The 23,781-nt window shown below is 42.4% G+C and overlaps 1 protein-coding gene across 1 annotated transcript in view; it reads left to right on the top strand.

The window, feature by feature from the left end:
* The first annotated feature begins 210 nt into the window (after positions 1-210).
* LOC148036014 (Guanylate-binding family protein) overlaps positions 211-23,781 on the top strand; it is a 76,442-nt gene continuing 52,871 nt past the window's right edge. The window contains exons 1-2 of the mRNA XM_087678017.1: positions 211-365; positions 481-789. Of these exons, the coding sequence (XP_087534143.1) occupies positions 538-789 (252 nt within the window). The 5' untranslated portion in view covers positions 211-365; positions 481-537. The remainder of the gene's footprint in view (positions 366-480; positions 790-23,781) is intronic.

Genomic DNA, 23,781 nt, shown 5'->3' with positions numbered 1-23,781 from the left:
GGTTCGAAACTTGTTTCCAAGTTGGCCCTTCTATCCTAGATGTGGAGAGAGGGAGCATTGATACATGTGTCATTCTAGCGGCTGGTGAAGGGTATGTGGGAAGTGAGGCTCGAGAGGCTTTTTGGCGGGGCGGGGACACACGTAAACAGGTACACATGGACGCCCCAGACATTTAGAAGATTAAAGAAAAAGAAAGGCGGAGGAGCAGGGAGGCGAGAGAGAGTTGAAACTTGAACACGAAAAGGCTTACAAAACCAAAAGGGAAAGAAAAGAAGAGAGAGAGAGAGTGAAGCTGCAGAAGAGAGAGAATCGCAGCCCGCGCCTCCAGATTCAAGCTCGCTGCTTCCTGCGAGCAGCCACAGCAGGTAGGTGCCCCCAGCCTCCCCTTCCCTTTCATGCCTGCACAGCTCTCGTTTTCCTTTTGCACTCCTCTCACCTTGCCTTCCTACCTCCCTTGCTCCCTTGCCTGCCTCACTGCAGAAATTTGTGGAACCAGCACACATCCCTTTCCCTCCCTCCCCCTGCAGCCACGACACCATGATGCAGATGCTCGGCCTCCGCGGCTCCAGGGCCAAGACGGAAACGAATGATGACCCTGGACCTTCCTTGCCATCCTCGTTGGAGAGCATCTCCCCCGCACGTGCCCTCCGCCTGGTCTACTGTGATGAGCGTGGGAAATTCAAAATGGATCCTGACGCTGTCACAGCCTTGCAGCTCGTCAAGGGGCCCCTCGGGGTTGTATCAGTCTGCGGAAGGGCTAGGCAGGGCAAGAGCTTCATTTTAAACCAGGTATGTGGCACATCTCAACATTAATGCAACATTCGAGAGGTCTTAATTTCAAAGATTTTGTGCTAGCTAGTAGCCTCAATTTTAGCCAGGGCGAGGGCTTCCTTTTGAACGAGGTACGTGCACATCTCGGCATCAATGCGACAGTTTGAGAGGCTCAATTTCAAAGATTTTGTGCTAGCTCGCGTTTCTTAGTAGCCTTAATTTTACTGAGGGCAAGAGCTTCATTAGGAACACATCTCAGCATCAGTGTGACATTTGAGAGGTTTCAACTTCAAGAATTTTGTGCTTGCTCACGTCTCTTATTAGCTTCAATTTCAGGCAGGCAAGAGCTTTATTTTGAACCACAGATGTGCACATCTCAGCATTGATGTGACCTTTGAGAGGTCTCAATTTCAAAGAGTTTCTGCTAGCTATTATCTCTCAGACGTCTCTATTTCAAGACTTCGCAAGTGAACGAATGCTGTAAATGAATGTAGGATGTATAGAATGCCCAAGGGTAGAGCAATGCATTGTTGGAGATTGATATCCACCGCAGATGGATCCCGAGTGTAGTAACCACTAGTTGGAGATGAGAGAGTGCTAAATAATGAAGGGCAGCAAGCTGGTCTCCAAAACACAATAGTCGGAGATTGAAATCTAGTAAATGCAACAGTGTACCACCCTCTCTAGCATTGGAGATTTGTGAGCGATGACGGCATGATGCATCACCTACACTAGAAAGCAGTAGAAGGAGGGGCTGCCAAGCTCTTCTTGCAATTTGAAGATGACCCTTTCTATGCCTCGGTTGGAGGATCCGAGTTGGAGTCAAAGGAGGTGGATGACTTGGCGGAAGAGTCCGTATCTTGTTGTCGCTTCTTCTTCTTCTTCTTCCTTGAAGTTGCTAATGATAGCACTAGGCATTCAATTTTTTCTTGTCACCCCTCCTTAAAGCTGCAAAGGCCTCATTGGAGGCACCATACTGGGACGGGAGCTGCCCCTGTAACCGCAATGACGCCCCATGCCTAAGTAGCATGGAGGACATATGATTGAAGCTAACAGGCGTTGATGATGTTTGGGCCCGCAAAGCATTGGCCACTTCATCAACCTCCGGAGGGAGCTTGTAGAGTATAGTCTCCATTAGACGAGCCCTTGGAAGGGCGGATTGCATGTGTCGAAGCTAATCATGTACCTGTGTAACATGAAGCAAGAATGATTGAATAGTGTTCTTCGACCCAAACTTCATTTGTGGGAGTTGTCCATAAAGGGTAATAACACACATGTTTGAAAGGGCCTCGTACAACATTTGAAGCTTTACCTAAAGCTTGAAAAAAGTCTTGTAGAAGGTGATCGCTGGAAGAACTTCTTTGGGGATACAATGAAGAAAAGTAGAATAGGCACTTGCATCATCAGTATCCCATGCGAGTATAGCTTCTTCATAGTTGTCCTTGTCAAAATCAGCTGGAAGAGGAGTGGGATGCTCAAACGCTCTGGAAACAACGTACTATAACCGCTTCTCCACAAACCATACTTTCATAATAGCACTCGATGTTAGGTAATCAAGACCGTGTAATTTGTCATCAGTAAAAGAGTGGGGGGGAGCCATCTAGAGAGAATAGAAAGAGAAAATTAAGGAAAGAAGAGGAGAGAGAAAGTATAGCCAAAGGACAGCATAGACTGCACTGACTAGAGTTTAGAAGCAGCGTAAGACAAGCTGATCACAAAATAACTGCTGCAAAAGTTTAAATTTTGAACAAACACAGCTAGGTGGTGAAAATTGTAGTAATCGAACTTGAAAATGTAGTGGCCCAACCTATAGGAGTAAAAATGCAGACAAAATAGCCATTAAATGCAGTAGTACGACAATAAAACAATGCAGAAATGGAAAATGTAGATTGTTGGAGACAAGAAACAGGTGGAGGAGCAACTAATGCTGTAAATGCAGAATGTAGAGGTTGGAAATAAGGTGATCTGCAGTAGACAGCTGTTGCCAGGCTGGAAGGAGGTGGCAGCAGGGAGGGAAAATCATTGAACAGTAGTAGAAGACGTGTAATTAGTAGAAAACAATATCGAGAGTGGAGATCTTGAAATGATACCATGTTAGAAGTGAATGTACTATGTAGCAATGGAAGCATGAACAAATGCTGTAACAAACTGTTGAACACACAGACAGAAGAGAAAAACATGAAAGAACATTGCAAAGAAGAGAACTCATAAGAATGCTTGGGAAATGGAATCCATATACCAAACACATGAATGTCACATACAACAATGAGTCATTGGTTGGGTAGGCAATGAATGCTTGGGAAATGGAATCCATATGCCAAACACATGAATGTCACATACAACAATGAGTCATTGGTTGGGTAGGCAATGGCATTGGCTCCTTGTCTCCAACAAAATCTCAAGTGATGAATGATTGACTGAGGAGGGAGTCCCTTAATATATAGGCCAAAATAGTGCCATAAATGGCAGCAAGTTGGCCAGCACAAAATGCCTAAATAATCATCAAGATGAGCAAAATAAAATGCCCAAGTACCTTAGTAATGTTAAGCATGACCCAGATTCACACATGAGGTGACTAGACTGCTAATAGGTTCCATTGTTATAAGCTATGGATAGCTTGCGCTGACATCAAGATTCGCCCACTATAGCATAGTATGCCCTTTGGGACCCCTTCCCAAGTAGCCAAAATTTGCTGAACATGAAAGAGCATTACCATGTGCTCCCTCTAGCCTTACACTCCACACACACCCCTTTTTGGCTAGGAGTATGCAAGGTGTGCACATCACTAGTGGTTAGAATAACATTCATTTGAGCAATTGGTAAGTCCCATGTAAACCAAGATGATATGGGTTTTTGTGTGATCTCACACTTGAGCAAGGATGACCATTATTGCCACCATACAAAGCAACAACATACTTTGGCAGGTAGTTATAAAAGATGGGGACATGGACGTTGATGAGGATTGGGATGTGATAAGGTATTAGTCAAAAGGAAGGGATGGGAATGAGGGGAGAACGATGGCATTAAAAAAAATCTATTTCATATTCAAATACAAAAATGTTAAAAACTAAACCAAATTTGAGAATGTGATTCGTTATATCATAAAAAACATGTGCATGTGTGTGTGTCTCTCTTTCTCTCTCCATAACTCCATTATCATGCTATCGTGTGACGAATGTGAATGCGCACACGTGTATATGTGTATGTGATTGATGCATAGGCTGCTTGAAATCGAATTTTCTTGCCATAGGATGTTTGAAATCAAGTTGATGAGGATAGTGGATTGGGGTAGTGTGAAGATATGCTAGGGTTTGCACCAAGAAAACATAGAATGTAGAAACATGACTAAAACACAATAAATTAGATGAAAATCCTAAAATGCAAAATAGAGAAAGAGAAACTTTGATGAAACTCAAGAAATGTTGATTGTAAATAAAGGTGTGAGAACATGATGCTCAAAGGCAGAGTTGTAGCTTGTTAAATAGTTGGTGGATCTTGTGGGAGTAGGTTGAGGGAGGAGTTGGAGTGTGATGCCTAGTAGAGTTGAATCTCGAGTGTTGGCTCCACTTGTTGAAGTAGAGAGAAGTGGATAGGTAGTATTAACACAACCCTTAGGAATGTGTTGGTGTAGTGCTTAACATCCAAGAGTTTTCCATAGCAAGGTGATTGATCAGACTGAAAAAGTAGATTAGGAAATGGAATCCATCTACCAAGGCATGAAACAATACAAGATCTTGGGATACGAGTCACTAATTGTGGGCATTGGCTTCCTCTCCAATAGTACCAACAAATATGGTGATAACTAAATGATTGAGGAAGAGGGAGTGCATGTCGATAAATAGGCAATAATCATGCATAGGTCAGCTAACCCCAATAGGGTGCCTCAAGAAATGCCAATTGGCCATAAAATGCGGGTGTCAAAATAATGGGCGGCAAGTCTCATTTGGAAATAAATAATAAATGCCCACCGATAATGTATAGGCTCACACAATAAATGTATCATGGTTGATTTGGAACAATATTAAGATACAATGATAATGACTCATCATGGTATGTACAACAATGAGTCATGAGTATTAGATAAGGCCATGGATACCCAAGTAGTGATCAAGCCACCACTAAGGTGCCTTGGAATGACATTGATTTTGACATCGATTGTATCAATTTACGCGATGAAAACAGAAAGTACTCTAAATAGTTCTCAATCCTTGTCGTGAATAGCTCCATAGAAAGCACATTATGACCATAGATGCCCCGATTGCTAGTGTCCCCCCCATGTGACCTTGAACTAGGAGAAAATTCCACTCTCTTTTTCGTGAACCAACTCATCATGAGTTTGGATGTGAATCCGAGCTTCAAGATTTCAAAGGCTACTAGAATTTGGTGATGTGGAAGAGAAGCCCCTCTCTGGGTCTTGCGCACCTTCATATGGATGCGACACAATGCAAATAAGAATGTTCATGTAGCAAGGTGCCACTTGGACAGTGTCCCTAATTGTTCATGTCCTTGAGCATTCTTTTATAAAGTTGATGATCATGAAATGCAAAGGGTAAGTATATGGGGAAGGGATGTGGATGTTGAGGACAAGAAGATAATGTTGAAACTTGCAGGTACTAAATGAATGGTAGGAACTCTCTCTAAGCCATGGATGCCAATACCAAAGGATGAGCAGCAACTTGATGTTGGATTTTGTGTGGTGTTGAGAACCATGTGAAGAAGGAAGAAGCGCCTCAACTAGAAGAGCCATGGGGAAGTAGCTATCGTGGTAGTACCAAGACATGCCCTAAAGATTTGCCTTGGGAGAGGAAACCATGAAGAAACTGCTAATAACCCATGTCTTCAGCCGAGGGAAGATTGTTGCAAATCTGCAATGTTAGTTCTTTTCTGAAGTCTGAAATACAAAACCCAACATGTAAGAGCAAAGAAGACTAGATTCTTAATACCAATGCTTCAGGGATGCTTCAATGCTAGACAAGGAAAAGTAATACAAGGCGAAGAGTAAGAATGAATGAGCAACATATTAAATAATTGTGTGCAATGGAAGACAAAAAAAAATCCTAAAGCTAAATAGCCTAAGGTACAAGTGAGCCTATGGGGCCCGACTCAATAGTCTAAGAAGCCAAGAGTAGTAAGGAATGTTAGACTAGCTTGGGGTACCCTAAGGAACCTTGAAGATTCAAAGGTGCTAAACTAAGGGGGGGGGGGGAGGGGTCCCACCATCATGCATATCCATCAATAGGTCTTTGACAATGAAACTTGTGGCGAGGTGGAAAAGTAGACCTAAATGGAGGTGCATCAAGACAACCAAATAGGTTTAGTTTGTTTAAATCTGTTTGAAGCAGGGGTGTTGCCCTTGTTAGACGTTGGTCTATTGACTTGAGAGTTCATGCCACCTATGAATTCCCCATTTCAAAGGAGAGGAATACTTGAGCCCTCTCTAAAATAGAGAATGTGGGTGAGGCCTTGTGTAGCGTAGGAGCTAACATTTGGACTCATAAAAGATTGGTAGTTAGGATAATGAAATGACTTGCTGCATGAAGTGGAAGGGTATAAGAGATAGCTTATTCAAGAATATTGTGACTTGATCATCATCTTTCGTAAGTGAGGAGTAGCGAACTTGATGAGTAATCCGCCTACACTCGACCATCTCGACTTTCAAATCATCCCCTTTCTTAATGCAAAACTCTTGTATCTCATGATTGAGATTGATATATCAAGTTTGATCTCTCACCACATAACAGCCAAGGAGATGACTCTAATGATTAGATGCTAGGGCAAGGCGTTGTCATTGTGAATGAAACTTGGCAGTAAACCCTACATTAATTGGACAATGGCTATAGCATTGCTAGCCTTCCATTGATGGATATGATCAAGATGGGCTAGTTGAGGGTTCAACACTTGTAGACTAATTGCTAGGTCCCAAACACCCTAAAACTCAAACACTTGATGCATAGGGTTAGACCAAGTTGTGAAATTTGACGTGTTAAAGCAATTATCCATAAAGGCATTAGCAACTACTGTTTATATTGAGTGGTGGATAGAGTGGCAAGGTGGAAAACTAGAGTATACTTAGAGATGTATCATGTATCCCAAAGTATCCACCATGCATTTGAGATGTGTGAACGGTGGATTCATATATGCGTGTAGGTTGCCTATGCGTTTGGGTTGAATAGGCATATGCGTGGTAGCCGTATTAGTAGCCCAAGGAGGGTGGATAAGTGCTTGATAAGTAGAGGATGGAAATCCTTGCGCTAGAGTGGCTGATGGAATGTATAGAGGCACACTATAAGCAAAGTAGCATATCATTGTGTCTAAGCAGGCATAGATGTATGCGTAAGGAAAGTAAAGGGCATGCCCAACACAACCATCCTAGAATAGGTAGATATGCTTACTTGTCATGTGTATAAAGAATGGTGTATGGGCAATATTCTCGATAAGGTGTAGAGTGGCATTTACTTGTGGGTAGCTAATGTATGGAAGTTAAATAGAGAAATGTATTGGAAACAGAAATAAAAGATCCTTATCGTATTGTACTTGACGCTAGTGTGGAATTTAATCTTAAGCTATGAAAAGCAAAAGAAAGAGAATCTAAGTAATCATGAAAAGAGGGGGGGATAGAATGGTATTGTGATTGATTAGCACTAACAATGTGCTCATATAAGATAGATGAGGGATTGTTTTGGAGATTGGAGGTAGATCAGAGTAGGCTAGAATGGATTAGAGTCAAGTACAAGCTACTGAGTAAAAAACTAAGAAAATCTTAAAAAAACTTAACTTTTTGATCTCGTGTGAGCAATATTGTGCTTAAGATTGAGTGTGCATCATGATTGACATGCTTGAGAGTTTGTGGAGGAATTAAGAGGTGGATAAGGTGAATTTGTTAGGCGATGATCGAGTAATAGTGTCAATTTGCCTAGTCTAGTTGTCTATCTACTGATTGGACTCCCCATGATTGATAGGCAGAGGCCAATCTATTTGTCTAGTTGAGTCTTGGACTAACTAATGCTAGTTTATTTCTCTCCTTGAGTCGTAGACTAACATTAGTTAGCTTATCGGATTGCATGATTCTTAGACTAACTAGAGTTAGCTTGCTTGTTTGCCTAGAGTTGAACTGTCGTAGAAACTATAGACTTCAACCATGGAATATAAGCTAATAGCATGAATGGAGTGAGGACAATAGCCAATCTTCTTCTCTCAGTATAGGGTGAAACCAATCTCTCTTCTCGGAGAGAGTCCTAATGACTTGATTTTACAGTAATTATAGCAATCATAAAATTCACATAAATAAAAAATGCAAATGTTACCACTTTAATCTTGGACAATGAATAACCTGTTGGCCCTAAAACTGATGCCCCTTGTAGTATTTCTTTAACTTTTATTGCAAATGGATGGAGTACAATTGAGATTCTTTAACCCTCTCAGCTAATCCAAGTGCAATTCTCTATCAAAACTGGCTAGCAAGACTCCAAGTCAATTTGCCCCTTGGTTGATCTTCAACTTGCTCCTTGAAAGACAAATTCAGCCCCAAATCTGATATTAGCTAATTGACCTCTTGAATCCCCTTGAAAATTTTCAAATTTAGTTGTTAGAATTCAAGTCTTCAATTCTGAGCATGTATTCGGAGGTGGTTGTAAAGTCCTAATTTTTGCTATATATTAGGGTTTAAAGTAGAGATTTTTCAATATCTCTATCTCTAATGACTCAAATGATTGGATTTTACTGAGATAACTTGAGAGATGGTTGGGGGATGAGAGAGAATGCTGTAGAGAGAGAAATTTTAGAGTTTCATTGCGAGAAATGTTGAAAAACTATTGCTTTTATTCTCAAACAGCAATGGAAGCTCTCACTTATAGCTTAGGACTACTAGAAAGATTATTGCCCTCTCTTGTATGCTATCATGTGCACTAAAAGGACCTTGGGCTGTCGCCACTTGCTCCTCCAAGGCTCTAGATTATTGTCACTTGTTGTAGGAATGGTCCTTGGTGGTTGGGCAATCACACCAGTAGCATCTCCTTGCTCTCTGACAACCTCCTCCTCTCTCACAATGGCTAGAATAGACTTTCCACTAGTCTCCAATAACGTTTTTCTCACTTGTATGGGCAAGTTTTGCGAATTAGTAGCCTTTTAATGCCATTTTCTAGTATTATCTAGCTTATTAAATCAAGTTTTAAAAGATTAATTTTAAAAATTAATTAAATAATTATTATAGTATTTAGAAAAATAAATTCATCAACCAATAATTAAACTAGCTAGGCCAATTTGTTTTCCAAGTTTTAATTAGTTAATTAATGGCTAGTCTTTAATGTCACTACTAACATTAGTGGTTAATAAATTTGTATAGGCCAAGATCCGACATCAGATACCACCTAGTACATGTCAGGTATAACTTATTATAACTTTTGCCTTTGGTACTAATTGATACCTTGGGGTCCTGGGTCCCACATTGTGAAATAATCAATGTGCACCTCACATGTGTAAGTCATATTTGCACATTTAATTTACTTTTAATCAAATGCTAAGCAAAGCACTTAGATTTCATGTCCTTGTGACAATAGGGTATCCATTGGGCAGCTTGGTAACTTCATTTCTAGCATGACATGTTATTGTTTTTGATGTAAGTTTCATCAACTAGGCTATCACAGCACAATAGGTTGACATCCTCTCTTCTCCTTCAAGATCTCAAGCCTACATACTTTCTAGGCAACTTTTTGTTAGAGAAAAAGTGAAAGTTTGACAGTTTCATTGTGTAAAATCCTTTGTTTGTGAGAGGAACTGTCACGGGGACATGACATTTGAATGCTTTGCTTAGCGTTTGACTAATTTAATAATCAAAATGTGAAAATGTGAGATGCACATGGGATGTACAAGCAAGTTGTTTTATGGTAGTGGGCCAAGGGCCCCAAAATATAAGCTAATGCCAAAGGCAAAAGTTGTAACAAGTTATATTTGTTAGGTTCTAGGTTGTTTTTGATATCAGATATTGGCTTAGAACACTTTAATTAGTCATAGGTGTTCGTGATGACACTAGAGACTTGGCATCAATTAACTAATTAATGTTAGTTTAAGGCTAATAAGTGCTCCAAGATATTTGGGGCAAAAATTGGTCTAACCAATTTAATTGTTGGCTGGTTCGATTATTTTTATGGGCATAGAAATAATTATTAAATTAAATTTTAGATTTTATATTTTGAAAATTAATTTAATGGACTGGATAATGTTGGAAATTTAGTTTAAAGGTTGCAACTTGGCAAAACTTGTCCATGCAAGTTTGGGAAAGTTGAATTGGGGCTGAAGAGAGAAAAAAATCTCGTTTTTGCATTTTCGAGCTATTGGGAAGAGGTGTTGGACTCTTGCTGCTTGATTTTGGGGCCATTTCCGAGCAATTGGAGACCATTTTGGGACGGCAATCACTTATTCTTGACTAGAGGAAGCTGATGATTGCAGCTAATGCACTTTCTCTTGAAGATTACAGCCTTTGATACTCCCTTTGTTGTTGGTGAATCCATTTGGGATTGGAAAATTGGGTGAGCAGCTCAATTTCACCGAATTCTCGTGACAAATCTCTAAATTTTCACTCTCTACAATATTTCCTCTCTTTTCCTAGCCATTTTCCAGCTTTGCTCTAAGTTTTACAGAATTCCAACTGTTGAAGGTGGAGATTTTCGTAAATCTTTGCTGTAAACCCTACTTTACAGTAGAAATAAGGGTTTGATAGATTAGTCACCTTGGGAAGGGTGCCCATGTTTGAAGGCTTCGGACTTGAATTTTCAGAGTTAAAATTTGTGTATTTCAAGGGGATTCAGGAGGTAGGCAAGCAACATTGAATTGGGGCTAATTTATTTCCCAAGGAGCATGGGTGAAGGCTAATCTCGTAGCAAATCAAGGGGCAAATTGATGTGAAGGCTTGTTGGTCATTTATGATAGCAAGAGGCTCTTGGATTAGTGGAGTAGGTTGAAGTATTTCAGTTGTACTCCATCCGTTTGGAATACAAATTAAAGAAATACCACAGGGGCCAATGAGATGTTGGCTGTCCAAGATTAAGTGGTAAAGTTTGTATTTCATTTTATGTGAATTTGCTTCTTGCTGTAGTTAAGTGTTAATCAAGTCATTACCACCCTTTCGAAGAAGAAAGGCTGGTGGAATTGCATCGGAACTATATAGAACAATTGTCTACACAGATGCTTTGTGAAATTGGATTCAAAATGCTAATTTAAGTGTTTGAAAAAATGTGGTTTAGTGCACTTTGGGTTCTAGAAGGCCGTTTTCACAAATCACCAATGAATCCATAGCCACAAACATTTACTTTCATAAGTGCGATGCTCCAGGATGCTTTATCCACCTTACAATCCAAGGGCTGTGTCAAAAGCCAAGACTGGTGGTACATCATGATCATAAGAAAGCATTTAATGTAAACAAACACGCAATCACTTCATGTAAAATCACTCTGTGTATGGCCATCTCAAAGGACCCATAGCTAGTGGTTAACCATGAACATAACAATTTCAACCAACTATACTCGTGTGCACCTGCACCTCACAAATCAATCATAGATCCATGCCAACAACTCGTTACTCGATCTTAGATGTGCAAATCAAGCATTTGTGTAATCAATTTAACCAGCTATGAGGGATCTCTTGCCTTGTTGACCCACAGCTGCATACATGCAGCCAGCCAACATTTGGATTTGAAAAACAATCCAGAGCAAGTCCTCAGAGGGATGATAGATGAGGAGTAACTGAACCAAGACTTGAGAAAAGCCACTTGTAAATTAGGGTTTGGACATGTGTGGACATGTGAAATGACTCACTTATCTTTGGGATCCTAGGATAAAATAAATCTAGGAAAGGATATTCAACAACTTGAAATCTTAGATAGACCAAGTTATTTTGAGATACATGTGTCATCTAGTATTGACAATTTTAGTTTGGTTGTCACTATAAATGTAATCTAGACATTCAAGCAATGTCCATATCCCAAAGACGTTAGTATGTATGCGCCATCCATGATGCAATGTTTTAGCTTGGTTGTCACGAGAAACTTAATCTTGCACTTGCAAGAGAAATTAAAGCAATGTCCGCATCCAAAGATGTCATGATGATACATGTCAAACAGGTTTCAGAAGAATGCATATGCTCCGATGTACAATATAGTCTTAGTCACAAAGAACATCATTGTCAACACGAAGGGGAAGAAACAATGAGTCACCCTCCTTAGAAATGGGAGGATGTGAGGGAATGGGTCACATTAGTAAAAATGCTTTTCTATGCTAAGTTTGGGAGATAATGGTATGTCCTATTGTCCTATGATGATCTTATGTTGTAAGATCATAATATGTTTTGTAAAATCCCAAAAATTAAAATATCTGTACTATATGTCTTCGAGAAGTTTGGATGAGGTATGCTAACTGAAGTAGATATCCATACACTTTAGCATTGTTGTGGTGTTTTCATTCATTTCATTCCGGCTCTTGAGATACTGTTCTCGTTTCTATGAGGTGTTGGTTTGCATTCTTGTTTGTGTTATGTTGTCGTTAGCGATCAGGTCCTGGCCGTGCAGGCGCCACGTGGCAGTCTGGTCGGACTGACCAGTCGGCCAGCCACGTGGCAGTCCGACCTGTACTGACCAGTCGGCTGCATTTAATGCAGCCGATCTGCCATTTTTGGGTGCATTCTTTTCGGCTATTTATAGCCGACATTCTGCACAGTCTTCCACACTTCTGATTACAGATCTCAGGCTGGAGATTCGTGCAGATTATAGGCTGGAGATCGTGCAGACTGCAGCGTACTTCGAGGTGGACAGCAGGTTGCATCGTCGAGGTGGAGACACGCAGTCCCGCGTACTGCGCCCGTGTACATATCTGTATATCTTTGTATACAGCACACTTTATAGAGCAGATCTTCATCTTCCACTGTCTCTCTCTCTCTCTCTCTCTCTCTCTCCCCTCTCTACGTTCACTCTCTCTCTCAGTCTTGGTCCCACGCTTCCGCATCGCTGCACTCTGACATGGTATCAGAGCAGTGAAGAAGGGCTGACTAAGTGAAGAACCTACCTGAAGAGGAGATTCCATTGTGACACAAGGCTGCGTTTCCAGTGTTCGAGGGTGAGTGAGAGGGCTGCGCATCGGAACAAGGCTGAAGCGAGCGTGGGGGTGCAGGAAAGGAGTCTAGTTGGTGGATTTGCTGCTGTTTGAAGAGGAGGAAGGCTGTGTTTTCAACTTTCAAGTACAGGTTTTACTTTTTCATCGCCTCCGGTGGGCGAAGAAGGTTCGGGACACGGGAGAAAGAGCCCTAGCAGGCTGTGTTTTCACAGTCAGAGGGGGTTGCTTTTGCGTTTGTGAAGGCATTACAGATGAAGATGTCTACAGAGATTGACTTGGAGTTCTAGACGATCATGGATCGGAAGGTGCCTGTCTTACCGGCTCTTCTCGCAGATCAAAAGCTCGATGGCGACAATTACCGCATCTGTCACGTGATGATGTTGGCCATTCTCGAGTCTTACGATTTGGCGGAGCTTGTACAGGAGGAGATCGACTAGCCCTCGGTGAGAGATGAGTCCAAACTCTCTTCCGATGCTCGTGCGGAGTTGGCCAAGGCACAGTCTCACTGGGACAAACTGAACGCCCGGATTCGTTCTTTTCTTTTTTTGTCTTGTACTACAGCCGTGATAGCCCACATCGAGCACTTGACGGTGGCTCGGGAGATATGGTTGGAGCTTGACCAGATGTATAACCAGATGACCCTTATGAAGTGGGTTTCTTTGGAGGTGCAGATGCGGACCTTGTCCGTGAACAAGTCTTCTTCGTTCAACAAGCTTAGACAGCTTCAGATGCAGGTTCAGAATGCGGGGAAGCCGATTTCCTCCGAAGACATGGCGATCACACTCTTGTCCCAGTTGCCGCCACGATTCGGTGCTTTTTATTCCGCCCTTATTGCTTTGGGGCGAGAGTCTACTCTTCGGTGGGAAGAGCTGGTTCCTATGGTCTTGGACCAAGAGGAACAACTGAAGGGACAACATGCTTCCAAATCAGAAGCTTTGACGGGTCAAGCCTCTCAAAAGAAGGGGAAGGACCAAAAGAAGAAGAAGAAGGACAACAAGCCAAAGAAGGACAAGGAAAAAGAATCCATATGCCATATTTGTGGTAAGACCGGTCATTGGAAGAAGGATTGCCCTGACAAAGACAAGAAGGACACCAACAAGGACTCGAAGGATTCTGGAGCGGTGGCTACACCCTCATCAGCTGCGTTTCTTCATCTAGCAGTCATTAAGGACTCTACACCGGAGGCTTCTGATGCTGCGATGATAGCTCCCCAGGCTCGAGAGTGGATCGTTGACAGTGGTGCCTCCCAGCACATGACTCCTTCATCAGTTGGTGTTGCCCAGTTGCGACCTTCGCGTGGGCAGATTCTCATCGGAGATAGCTCTTCGGTGTCTATTGCAGGACGGGGTGAGATGCAGCTTATTCCAGATGGACGTGGTGGTACTCATACTTCAGAGGTCTTGCATGTGCCAGGTTTAGGGTATCATCTACTTTTGGTTCATAAGATTTGTTCACTTGGACTTTTGGTGGAGTTTGACAGTGATTCGGTGCGAGTCCTTGATCGTGGGTCAAGGAAGGTTTTCTCATCAGGATATGAGGAGAACGGCATCTATAAATTGACGTCTTCTACTGCTCTCCCTACTCTTCTTCTTACCTCTCAGACACAGTCAGAGCTATGGCATGCTCGGTTTGGTCACCTCAACTATGATAATCTTCGGAGGGCGTCACATGGACAGCTTGTTCGAGGGTTGTTGGACATAGTGGTGAGCCAGCAGCCATGCGTCTCCTGCATTCATGGGAAGTAGCATAGAGATGCGATTCCCAACAAAGCTTCGCGGCGGTGCACTTCACCGATGGAGCTTGTATCTACGGATCTTTGTGGCCCTATGAGGAACGAGTCCTTGAAAGGGAGCTCGTACTTCATGTTGATCGTAGATGAATACAGCAGGATGACTTGGGCCTATTTTTTTGGCGTTGAAGTCGGAGGCTTTCTCCCACTTCAAGGATTGGCTTCTCTTTGAGGAGAACCGATCGGGCCAGCGATTGAAGACCTTGCGATCCGACAAGGGTGGTGAATTTGTTTCTAATGAGTTTGCTTGTTTTTGTGCAGATAAAGGCATTCACCAGGAGTTTGCTAACACCAACACTCCTCAAGAAAATGGCATTCTTGAACGGAAGAACCGAAGTGTGATCGAGATGGCGCGCACCATGATGGAGCACCGACAGACACCTCAGTTTCTGTGGGCCGAGGCTGTGGCTATTGCAGTCCACATCCTCAACCGATCCCCCACTTCGGCCGTTGATGGGATGACACCTTTTGAGGCTTACTTTGGGACTAAGCCCGATGTTTCTTATTTCAGGGTTTTTGGGTGTGATGCCTATGTTCACATTTCCAAGACTCATCGTGATAAATTTGAAGCGGCTTTCTGGAGACAGGTGTTTGTTGGTTACAACTCTCAGTCCCAAGGTCATCGTTTATATGATCTCATCAAGCGGGATGTGTACACCAGTCGAGATGTGCGGTTCGTAGAGGTTCCGGCCATAGCAACGAGAGAGGAGCATCCCGTTCTTGGAGATCCAGGGCAGAGTTGGGCTCTCGAGACAATTCCTTTGGAGCCAATGCCTTTTGATTCCGATTCTGTTTTCGATACAGAGTCTACTGTTCCACCGGTCAGCCCCGAGGAGTTACCGCCGGTGGATATCCCAGAGTCTTCAGTTGATGGAGAGAGACGAGGAGAGGTCCGGCGTCCTCCTCGTTGGGCCCGTGACACACTCCGAGATTCAGGGATCAAGGGGGTCCTTGAGGAGTGGGGACCGCAGGATGGTCCGCGGCGGTCACGGAGGCACCAGGCACATTCTACGAAGCTTGTTTGCTCTAACTATTGTTTGATAACCCGTGTTATGCAGGATCGAGAGCCCACCTCTGTGAAGGAGGCTTTACAGTCCGCACCATGAAAGAAAGCTATGGAAGCCGAGTTGGAGGCTATTGAGAGGAATGACACTTGGTACCTCGTGTCTCGTCCCTCTCATAAGAAGGTGATGGGCGTCAAATGGGTCTTCAAGACCAAGTACCTTAGCGATGGTTCTTTGGACAAGCACAAGGCTCGCATTGTTGCTAAAGGTTTTGCATTGCGCCCAGGGATTGATTGTCATGATACTTTTGCCCCCACTGCTCGTATGGCGACTATTCGAGCTGTTCTTGCCTTGGCTGACCATAGGAGATGGCTTGTCTACTAGTTGGATGTGAAGTCAGCCTTCCTCAATGGTGATTTGAAGGAGGAGATCTATGTAGAGCAGCCTCTTGGCTTTAGATCTTCAGATGGGCAAGTCTACAGGTTAAAGAAGGCTTTGTATGGCCTCAAGCAAGCTCCGCGTGTATGGAACGAGAAGATTGACTCGTTTCTTCAGTCCCAGTTGGGATATCGGCGTTCCAAGGCCGATCCGCAGCCTTATGTACACACTTCTGAGGCTGGTTGTGTGCTTTTTGTGTTGTATGTTGACGATTTGATTGTCACAGGTGATCATGCACAGAAGGTCAAAGAGACGAAGGCAGCTTTACATCAGGCGTTCGAGGTGACGGACTTGGGTCTACTCCACTTCTTCTTGGGCCATGAGATTTATCAGTCTCAAAGGGGGATTTTCATCTCTCAGTAGAGATATGTACAGGAGCTCTTGGTTTCTTTTGCGATGGAGGATTGTCGGACCCTTTCTACTCCTATGGATCCGAACTGGAAGGCCACTTCACATTCAGCTTCTCCCTTGGTGGATGCTTCCCGCTATCGTCAGTTGATTGGATCATTGATTTGGCTCCTCAACACTTGTGTTGATCTTTGTTTTGCTGTTGGTGTCTTGGCGGGGTTTATGAGTGAACCTCAGACGGTGCATTGGCAGGCTGCCCAGAGGATACTTCGGTATTTGAGGGGAACATCTGACTTAGGGATTCATTATCCAGCAGGCACAGGTGGTTCAGATCTTGTACTTGCAGGTTGGAGCGACTCGGATTGGGTTGGCGATGTGGACCACAGGCGGTCTACTACCGGCTATTGTTTTACCTTGGGTGCAGGTGTTATCTCATGGAGTAGCAAGAAGCAGCCCACGGTAGCCCTTTTGTCTACTGAGGCGGAGTATCGGGCCGCGTCTTCCACCACATGTGAGGTTGTGTGGCTTCGGAGATTGTTGAAGGAGCTTGGCTGCCCCCAGACTCGTCCTACTTTGCTGCAATGCAACAATGAGAGTTGCATTGTCTTGGGACGGAATCCTGTTTTCCATGCCCGGACGAAGCACATAGAAATCCAGTACCACTTCATCAGAGAGAAGCTTCTGGATGAGACCATCGCTGTGGAGTACTGAAAGACGGAGGACAATCTTGCAGATTTGTTTACGAAGGCGCTTCCCCATGCTCTACTTCGGAGACATGCCAGATCCCTCAGGCTTTTGCCTCGTCTAGGCTCTAAGAGGGGGTGTTAGCGATCAGGTCCTGGCCGTGCAGGCGCCACGTGGTAGTCTGGTCGGCGGACTGACCAGTCGCTATTTATAGCCAACATTCTGCACAGTCTTCCACACTTCTGATTACAGATCTCAGGCTGGAGATTCGTGTAGATTACAGGGTCGAGATTGTGCATACTACAGTGTAGTTCGAGGTGGATAGCAGGTTGCATCGTCGAGGTGGAGACACGCAGTCCTGTGCACTGCGTCCGTGTACATATCTGCATATCTTTGTATACAACACACTTTATACAACGGATCTTCATCTTCCACTGTCTCTTTCTCTCTCTTCTCTCTTTGCGTTCACTCTCTCTCTCTGAGTCTTGGTCCCACGCTTCCGCATCGCTGCACTCTGACAGTTGTAACATTAAATGTACATTCAAAAGTTTTCCGTTTAGCATCATAGGTGTTGACATAGTAGTCATAATATTGAAGTGAGCGAGGCACAGTGGCGATGCAATGTCTTGCGATGAAAATGTCAGGTAGAGAGCAAAACGTAAGCAAGAGTAGAGAGTGAGAGTCAAAGAGAGTGATGTACGATGCTCTTGGATACAATTTTTTTGTGTGTGTATCTCTTTAGGTTTTAGATAGATATATATGAAAGTACAAATGTGCTAAGGGTGTGTTTACACCCGTGCACATATAAAAGGTAGGATGGCCCTTTATTCCCAACAACCTCCCACCTAAAGGCAATGTGCCTTAAGAGGAGAAAAGAATCAACTAAGTCTAGGTATGTACAAAGCTGAAATACATATACCTCTTTAACTCCCATCATCTGTCGGCAGTGAGTAAACTGCTTTGTTGGAAGACCCTTCGTGAGAAGATGTGCAAGATTATCATCTGTATGCACTTTGACAAGCTCAATGCTCTTGCTGTTAAGTACATCTCTAATGAAATGATAGTTCACCTGTATGTGCTTCGTCTTTGCATGAAGGACGGGATTCTGTGCTAGCATGATAGCACTCTGACTATCACAATGGAGAACAAGTAACTCTGTAATGCCAAGCTCTCCCACTAGACGTGAAAGCCATAAAGCCTCCTTGCATGCTTCACTTTCTGCAGTCCGCATGACCAGCATAGTTTGTATTCGTAAAGCCAACGACAGATGCCTTTTGCTTTCCAAAGCAAATGCATAAATCCTTTGTGCCTTTGAGGTATCTCATAATACCTTTCATGTTTCCCAATGCTTTTTACCAGGGTTTGCCATGTATCTGCTAATCACTCCCACTGCAAAGGTAGTGTCAGGACGTGCAGCAATCATAGCATACATCAAACCGCCAACAGCTGAAGCATATGGTATCTTGGCCATTTTAGCTTCTCATCATCAGATGTAAGGCTGTTCTCTGCACCGAGTTTCACATATGGAGGCAATGGAATCCCAATTGTTTTTCCCCCTCTATATTGAAAGGCTGCAAAACCTTGGAGATATACTCTTGCTGAGATAGATAGAGTAATCCTTTTGACCTATCTTTGAGTATTCGCATGCCAAGAATGTGATTTGCATCACCAAGATCTTTCATGTCAAAGCTGCCATGAAGACTTTGCTTCAGTGAGTCCAAGGCATGTGTATCCCTGTCAGCAATCAACATGTCATCAACATACAGAACCAAGATAATCAAGCTGCCATTTGCTTCAGTCTCGGTATACAAGCAGTGATCCAATTGACTTCTATGAAAACCTTGAGACTGCATAAATGTATCAAGCTTATGATATCATTCTCTTGGTGCTTGTTTCAGCCCATACAAACTCCTTTTGAGTTTACATACCATCTTCTCTTTCCCTTTTGCTACAAACCCTTCAGGTTGCTGCATATATATGTCTTCATGCAGATCACCATGTAAGAATGCAATCTTTACATCCATTTGTATGAGCTCCATATGTTCAGTTGCAACCAAGCCCAAAATGGTTCTCAATGTAGTCATCTTGACTACTGGAGAGAAGATCTCATCAAAGTCAACTCCATGTTCTTGCCTTTACCCCTTCGCAACCAATCTTGCTTTGTCTTTGGCGAGGAATCAGAAGTGACCTTCATCTTCTAAACCCATTTGCATGGAAGGGTTTTCAGCCCTTTAGGCAACTGCACCAACATGACATAATTAGCCACATTGTTTGCATCAGGAACGAATCTATCAGGTTGTCTAGTAGCCCTAGACGATCTCCTAACCCAATGATCATTGTTTGCTAGCTGTCGAGCCTGCAAATTTCCATTTTCAGCTTGTTGTCTTGGGCCTTGGCATTTCAGCCTGCAAATCAGCATTAACAGCTTGCTGTCTTGGTTGTTTCTGCACATCCAGTGGCTCATCATTATAGGCAATGGCTTGCTTATCATTTGCAGCATTATTTTCTGCATTTGCAGGTTCATTTACAGCAGGTATTTGCTGTTGTACAACGGGCATATTTTGCTGTCCAAAAGGTATTTCTTCCCGGAATACAACCCTATGGATCTCCTCAGTCCTTTCAGGCTGTTTATGCATGCGATCTTCTCGGAAGATAACATCATTGCCACGTATTATTTTCCTTTTCTCGGGATCCCAGAATCTATACCCCATTTTACCCTCATCACCATTTCCTAGGAAAATGCAGTTACAGGACTTTGGCTCAAGTTTGCTGCGTTCTTCTTTATGAATGTGCACAAAAGCCTTGCAGCCAAACACTTTCAGGTGAGCATATGAAGGTGGCTTGCCCAACCACGCTTCCTGAGGGATTTCTTCCCCCTGCCCACTAAAGATTGGTTCGGTGACTGATTAATCAAGTGAACAGTTGTCATAACAGCCTCTGCCCAAAAGCTAGGGGGTAATGCAACATGAGATAGCATAGTACGGATTTTATCCCGTATGGTCCGATTCATATGCTCTGCAACTCCATTTTGAGGTGTATTATGAGGGACAGCGAGCTTCCTCTTTATCCCTTTGCTGTCATAAAATGCTTGAAAGGCCTTGGACACATATTCCCCACCATTGTTAGAGTGAAGACACTTAAGTTCTTATCAGTCTGATTTTCAATTGATGCATTTTGAAACTTGTTAAGCTTCGTCCTTGCTACGAATAGGGTAAATCCATAGCTTCTGTGTAGCATCATCGACAAAGGTGACAAAGTATTTCTTTTTTCCTAAAGATAACCTTGGCATCTGACATTGATCAGAATGTACTAACTCTGGAGGGGAAGATTTCAACGAAAGAGACTTCTTATGAGATGTCTGTGCATATTTACCATAAACAAATGATCACAATGCTAAAAATTAGCATACCGAAGACAAGGCAAGTAACCCAAGCAAGAAAGCACTTTCATTCCAGTTTGACTTATGTGTCCCAACCGGCACATGCCAAAAAGAAACACTTGGCTGCTCAGTCACGGCAACAACATGGTCACGCACACTAGATACATGGAGAGGCTACTAGGTATCACTTTTACAACCTCTGGCAATCACTCTAGATTCTTTATAGTTCTTTCATTTTCCATCACCAAAGGTGGTATGAAATCCATCATCATCTAGCTGCCGTGTGCTAATCAAGCTCTTCTTGAGTTGAGGTACATGCCATACATGTTGAAATGTGAAGACAGAGCCATGCTGAAACTGTAACTGCACACTGCTAATATCTCCAATGTCATATGCATAATTGTCCCCAAGATGGACAACACCATGTCGACCCCTTGTATAGTAAAAAAACCACTCACGATGAGGGGTGACATGAAAGGAAGCATCTGAATCTAGAATCCAAGTGTGTATGTCATCATCCATATCTGCAAGTAAAGCATGTGTACTAAAGTGTGAAGTGGCAAAGAGTACGTCGTTTCCACTATCACTGTCATGAGTGACTACATTCACCTCTTTGATTTTGACATTGCTCTTCTTAGGTTGACTCTCTTTTTTCTCTTCCTTGCTATCATCTGTTTTCTTGCCCTTTCCTTTCTCTTTCTTCCATTTGTAGCAGTCACGTTTAAAGTGACCCCTCTTGCCACAATGATGGCATTCAACATCCTTACCACATGATTTATTGCGTCCCTCGCTATCAAATTTTCCTTTTTGCTGTGATCTATCCCTAGTATGCAAAGCAGTGGAAGACTTACTGGATGCATTGTTCTGTTGATTCATTTCTTCCATGAATAGAGAACTCTCTACATTAGCATACAAAAGCATCGCATTAGAATTGCTCATAACAGTCGTGAATGTATCCCAACTCTCTGGCAGAGTGCAAAGCAAGAACATAGCCTTAAATTCTTCATCAATCTTGAATTTCAAGGAGGCAACCAGCTGGCTGAAAATGGAGTTAAACTCATGCAAGTGAGTAGAGATTGCTGTACCCTCCTTTTTACGCAAATCCATAAGCTTTTTCAGCCAGTAAACTTTGCTTGCGGCACTTTTCTGGGCATACAGTTCTTCCAGTCGAGTCCAAATAGCATAGGCAGAATTCAAACCTTCAATGTTAAATAGCAAGGCATCGGAAATTGATAGCTCGATGGTTGAGCGTGCAAGCTCATTTAACTCATCCCAGTCTTCCTGTTTCATGTTTGCGGGCTTTGCCCCTTTGGTCTTAATTGGCCTGGCCTGCTTTTTCTGCAATAGGATATTATTGCACTGTTTTTGCCAGATTGCAAAGTTATGTGCTCCTTCAACCTTTTTAATGTGCATGAGATGATTGCTGTCATTGCTGCCAGCCATGATTTTCAGCCCAAACGTGACCAAAAAATTCAGCAAGTGCAGGCCCAAGCTGTCACACAAGTGACCAAGGTATAAACAAGTACCAACCAGCAATAAATAACCACAGAAAAGCAGAAATTTCAGATTTGCAAATAAATTTTCAGAAGCACTAAGCCTTGTGCTACAGCACTCCACAAGTTACAATTGTGCTAAGGTTTTAGATAGATATATATGAAAGTACAAATGTGTACCTCTTTAGGTTTTAGATAGATATATATGAAAGTACAAATGTGCTAAGGGTGTGTTCACACCCGTGCACATATAAAAGGCATGATGGCCCTTTATTCCCAACAAATATCACTACTCCTTGGTTACATTGTAGTTGAGGGTATAATCCATTGGATCTATGTTTCCTTACAAATCATGGTTATAGCATGAAATTTCATGTTATAGAAATTAAATAGTGATTAGGTTTAGAAGAAAACACTTGCACAAGTAAAAGTAGTACAAAAATCTACAACTTAAAAGAAAATAAACAATTGATAACGCGAAGAGCTAGTCCAAAGTCACCTTCTCAATTAACAAGCCTAGCTAAACCATCCTTGAGTTTTGGTCCCATTCTTGTAACCTGGTTACCTAAGTTATTCTTGCAATCTGATTCCTCATGACCCTATCTTTATCTGCTAGGTCCCATCCTTGAGATTTGATCTTGATCCCATTCTTGCAATTTGGTTACCTAGGTTATTCTTGCAATCTGATTTCTTTAGGTCTTTATGGGGATTCAACCATACCTTAACTACTAGCCACTAGCGGTTTGGTGTTTTTAAATACCATCACATCCCTCATTGAGAGTGTCCAACCAGCAATCCAATAGCTAAAATATCACACATTGATTAATACTTCAATGTTTTTAAACTGGTGGTGACAAAGCTGACTCTTTTTACCTTAATGTCATGTCTTTGTCTCTTAAATGTCTTTTCCTCTCAATTGCTTTGTTTAAAGATGATTAAGCGAGATCTAGAGGCTTATGCCACCTAGCCAATCACTAGAGGAGCACAAGGGGATTCATTAGATAGAGAGGTTGTGTGTGGCTAATATTGATGAATTTTGTGATACTCTTCTATAGTGACTTTATGATTGGGCTTTGCCAAGGGTTTAAGGGGGTCCCAAATTGTAGAAGTTAAACTGCCATTTCTTTGGCCCCATATAAAGCAAGACATTCGTGAATTTGCAAAACACTTGGCAACATGACAAATGCCACAACTTGGAATTTGAACACTTATCAATGACTTATTTTATAAGGTAGGAAGGGTTACTTGTTACAGAGGTACTGAACAGTGTTTGATTTAGTATGGTTGATTCTTAAAACAAGATAGGCAGAAAATGCTATACTCGTTTAGAAAATTCATTTTTACACATCACTTGGACATTTCATCTCTAGGGGTGATGATATATGGATTGTTTGGGATACGTTTCATTCGATGAGCTATGTGATGCATAGGATTCTTGAAAGGCCCAAAAGATTCATGCTGAAGTGATGGACTTAGATATAGCATTGAGGTAGGGCTTGAAGAACAATCAAGAGTCTTGAAGGGGAAGCTCCTGAGGTGTATTGGCATTGTTTATGCATATATGCATTATATGGAGATGCTTGACATGTTATTATTGCCTGAATGTCTATTGCCTAGGCAAAAACCCTGATTTCAAATTATACATAAATGTGGATTTGTGAGTAAGTATGCTTGGGCTTTGTAGTTGCTAAGTATCTACTGAAATATTTCCTTTAGATTTTGACAAAATCAGATTGACAAGTTAAGACATTTGGCTATGTTCTGGAAAGCACATTTT

The sequence above is a fragment of the Lygodium microphyllum genome, chromosome 5 (assembly GCF_053477565.2).
Source record: "Lygodium microphyllum isolate KBCC chromosome 5, Lygodium_microphyllum_v1.1.10, whole genome shotgun sequence".
Lineage (NCBI taxonomy): Eukaryota > Viridiplantae > Streptophyta > Polypodiopsida > Schizaeales > Lygodiaceae > Lygodium > Lygodium microphyllum.
Note: the sequence above shows the minus strand (reverse complement) of the source record. Positions and strands in the feature narration are given on the sequence as shown.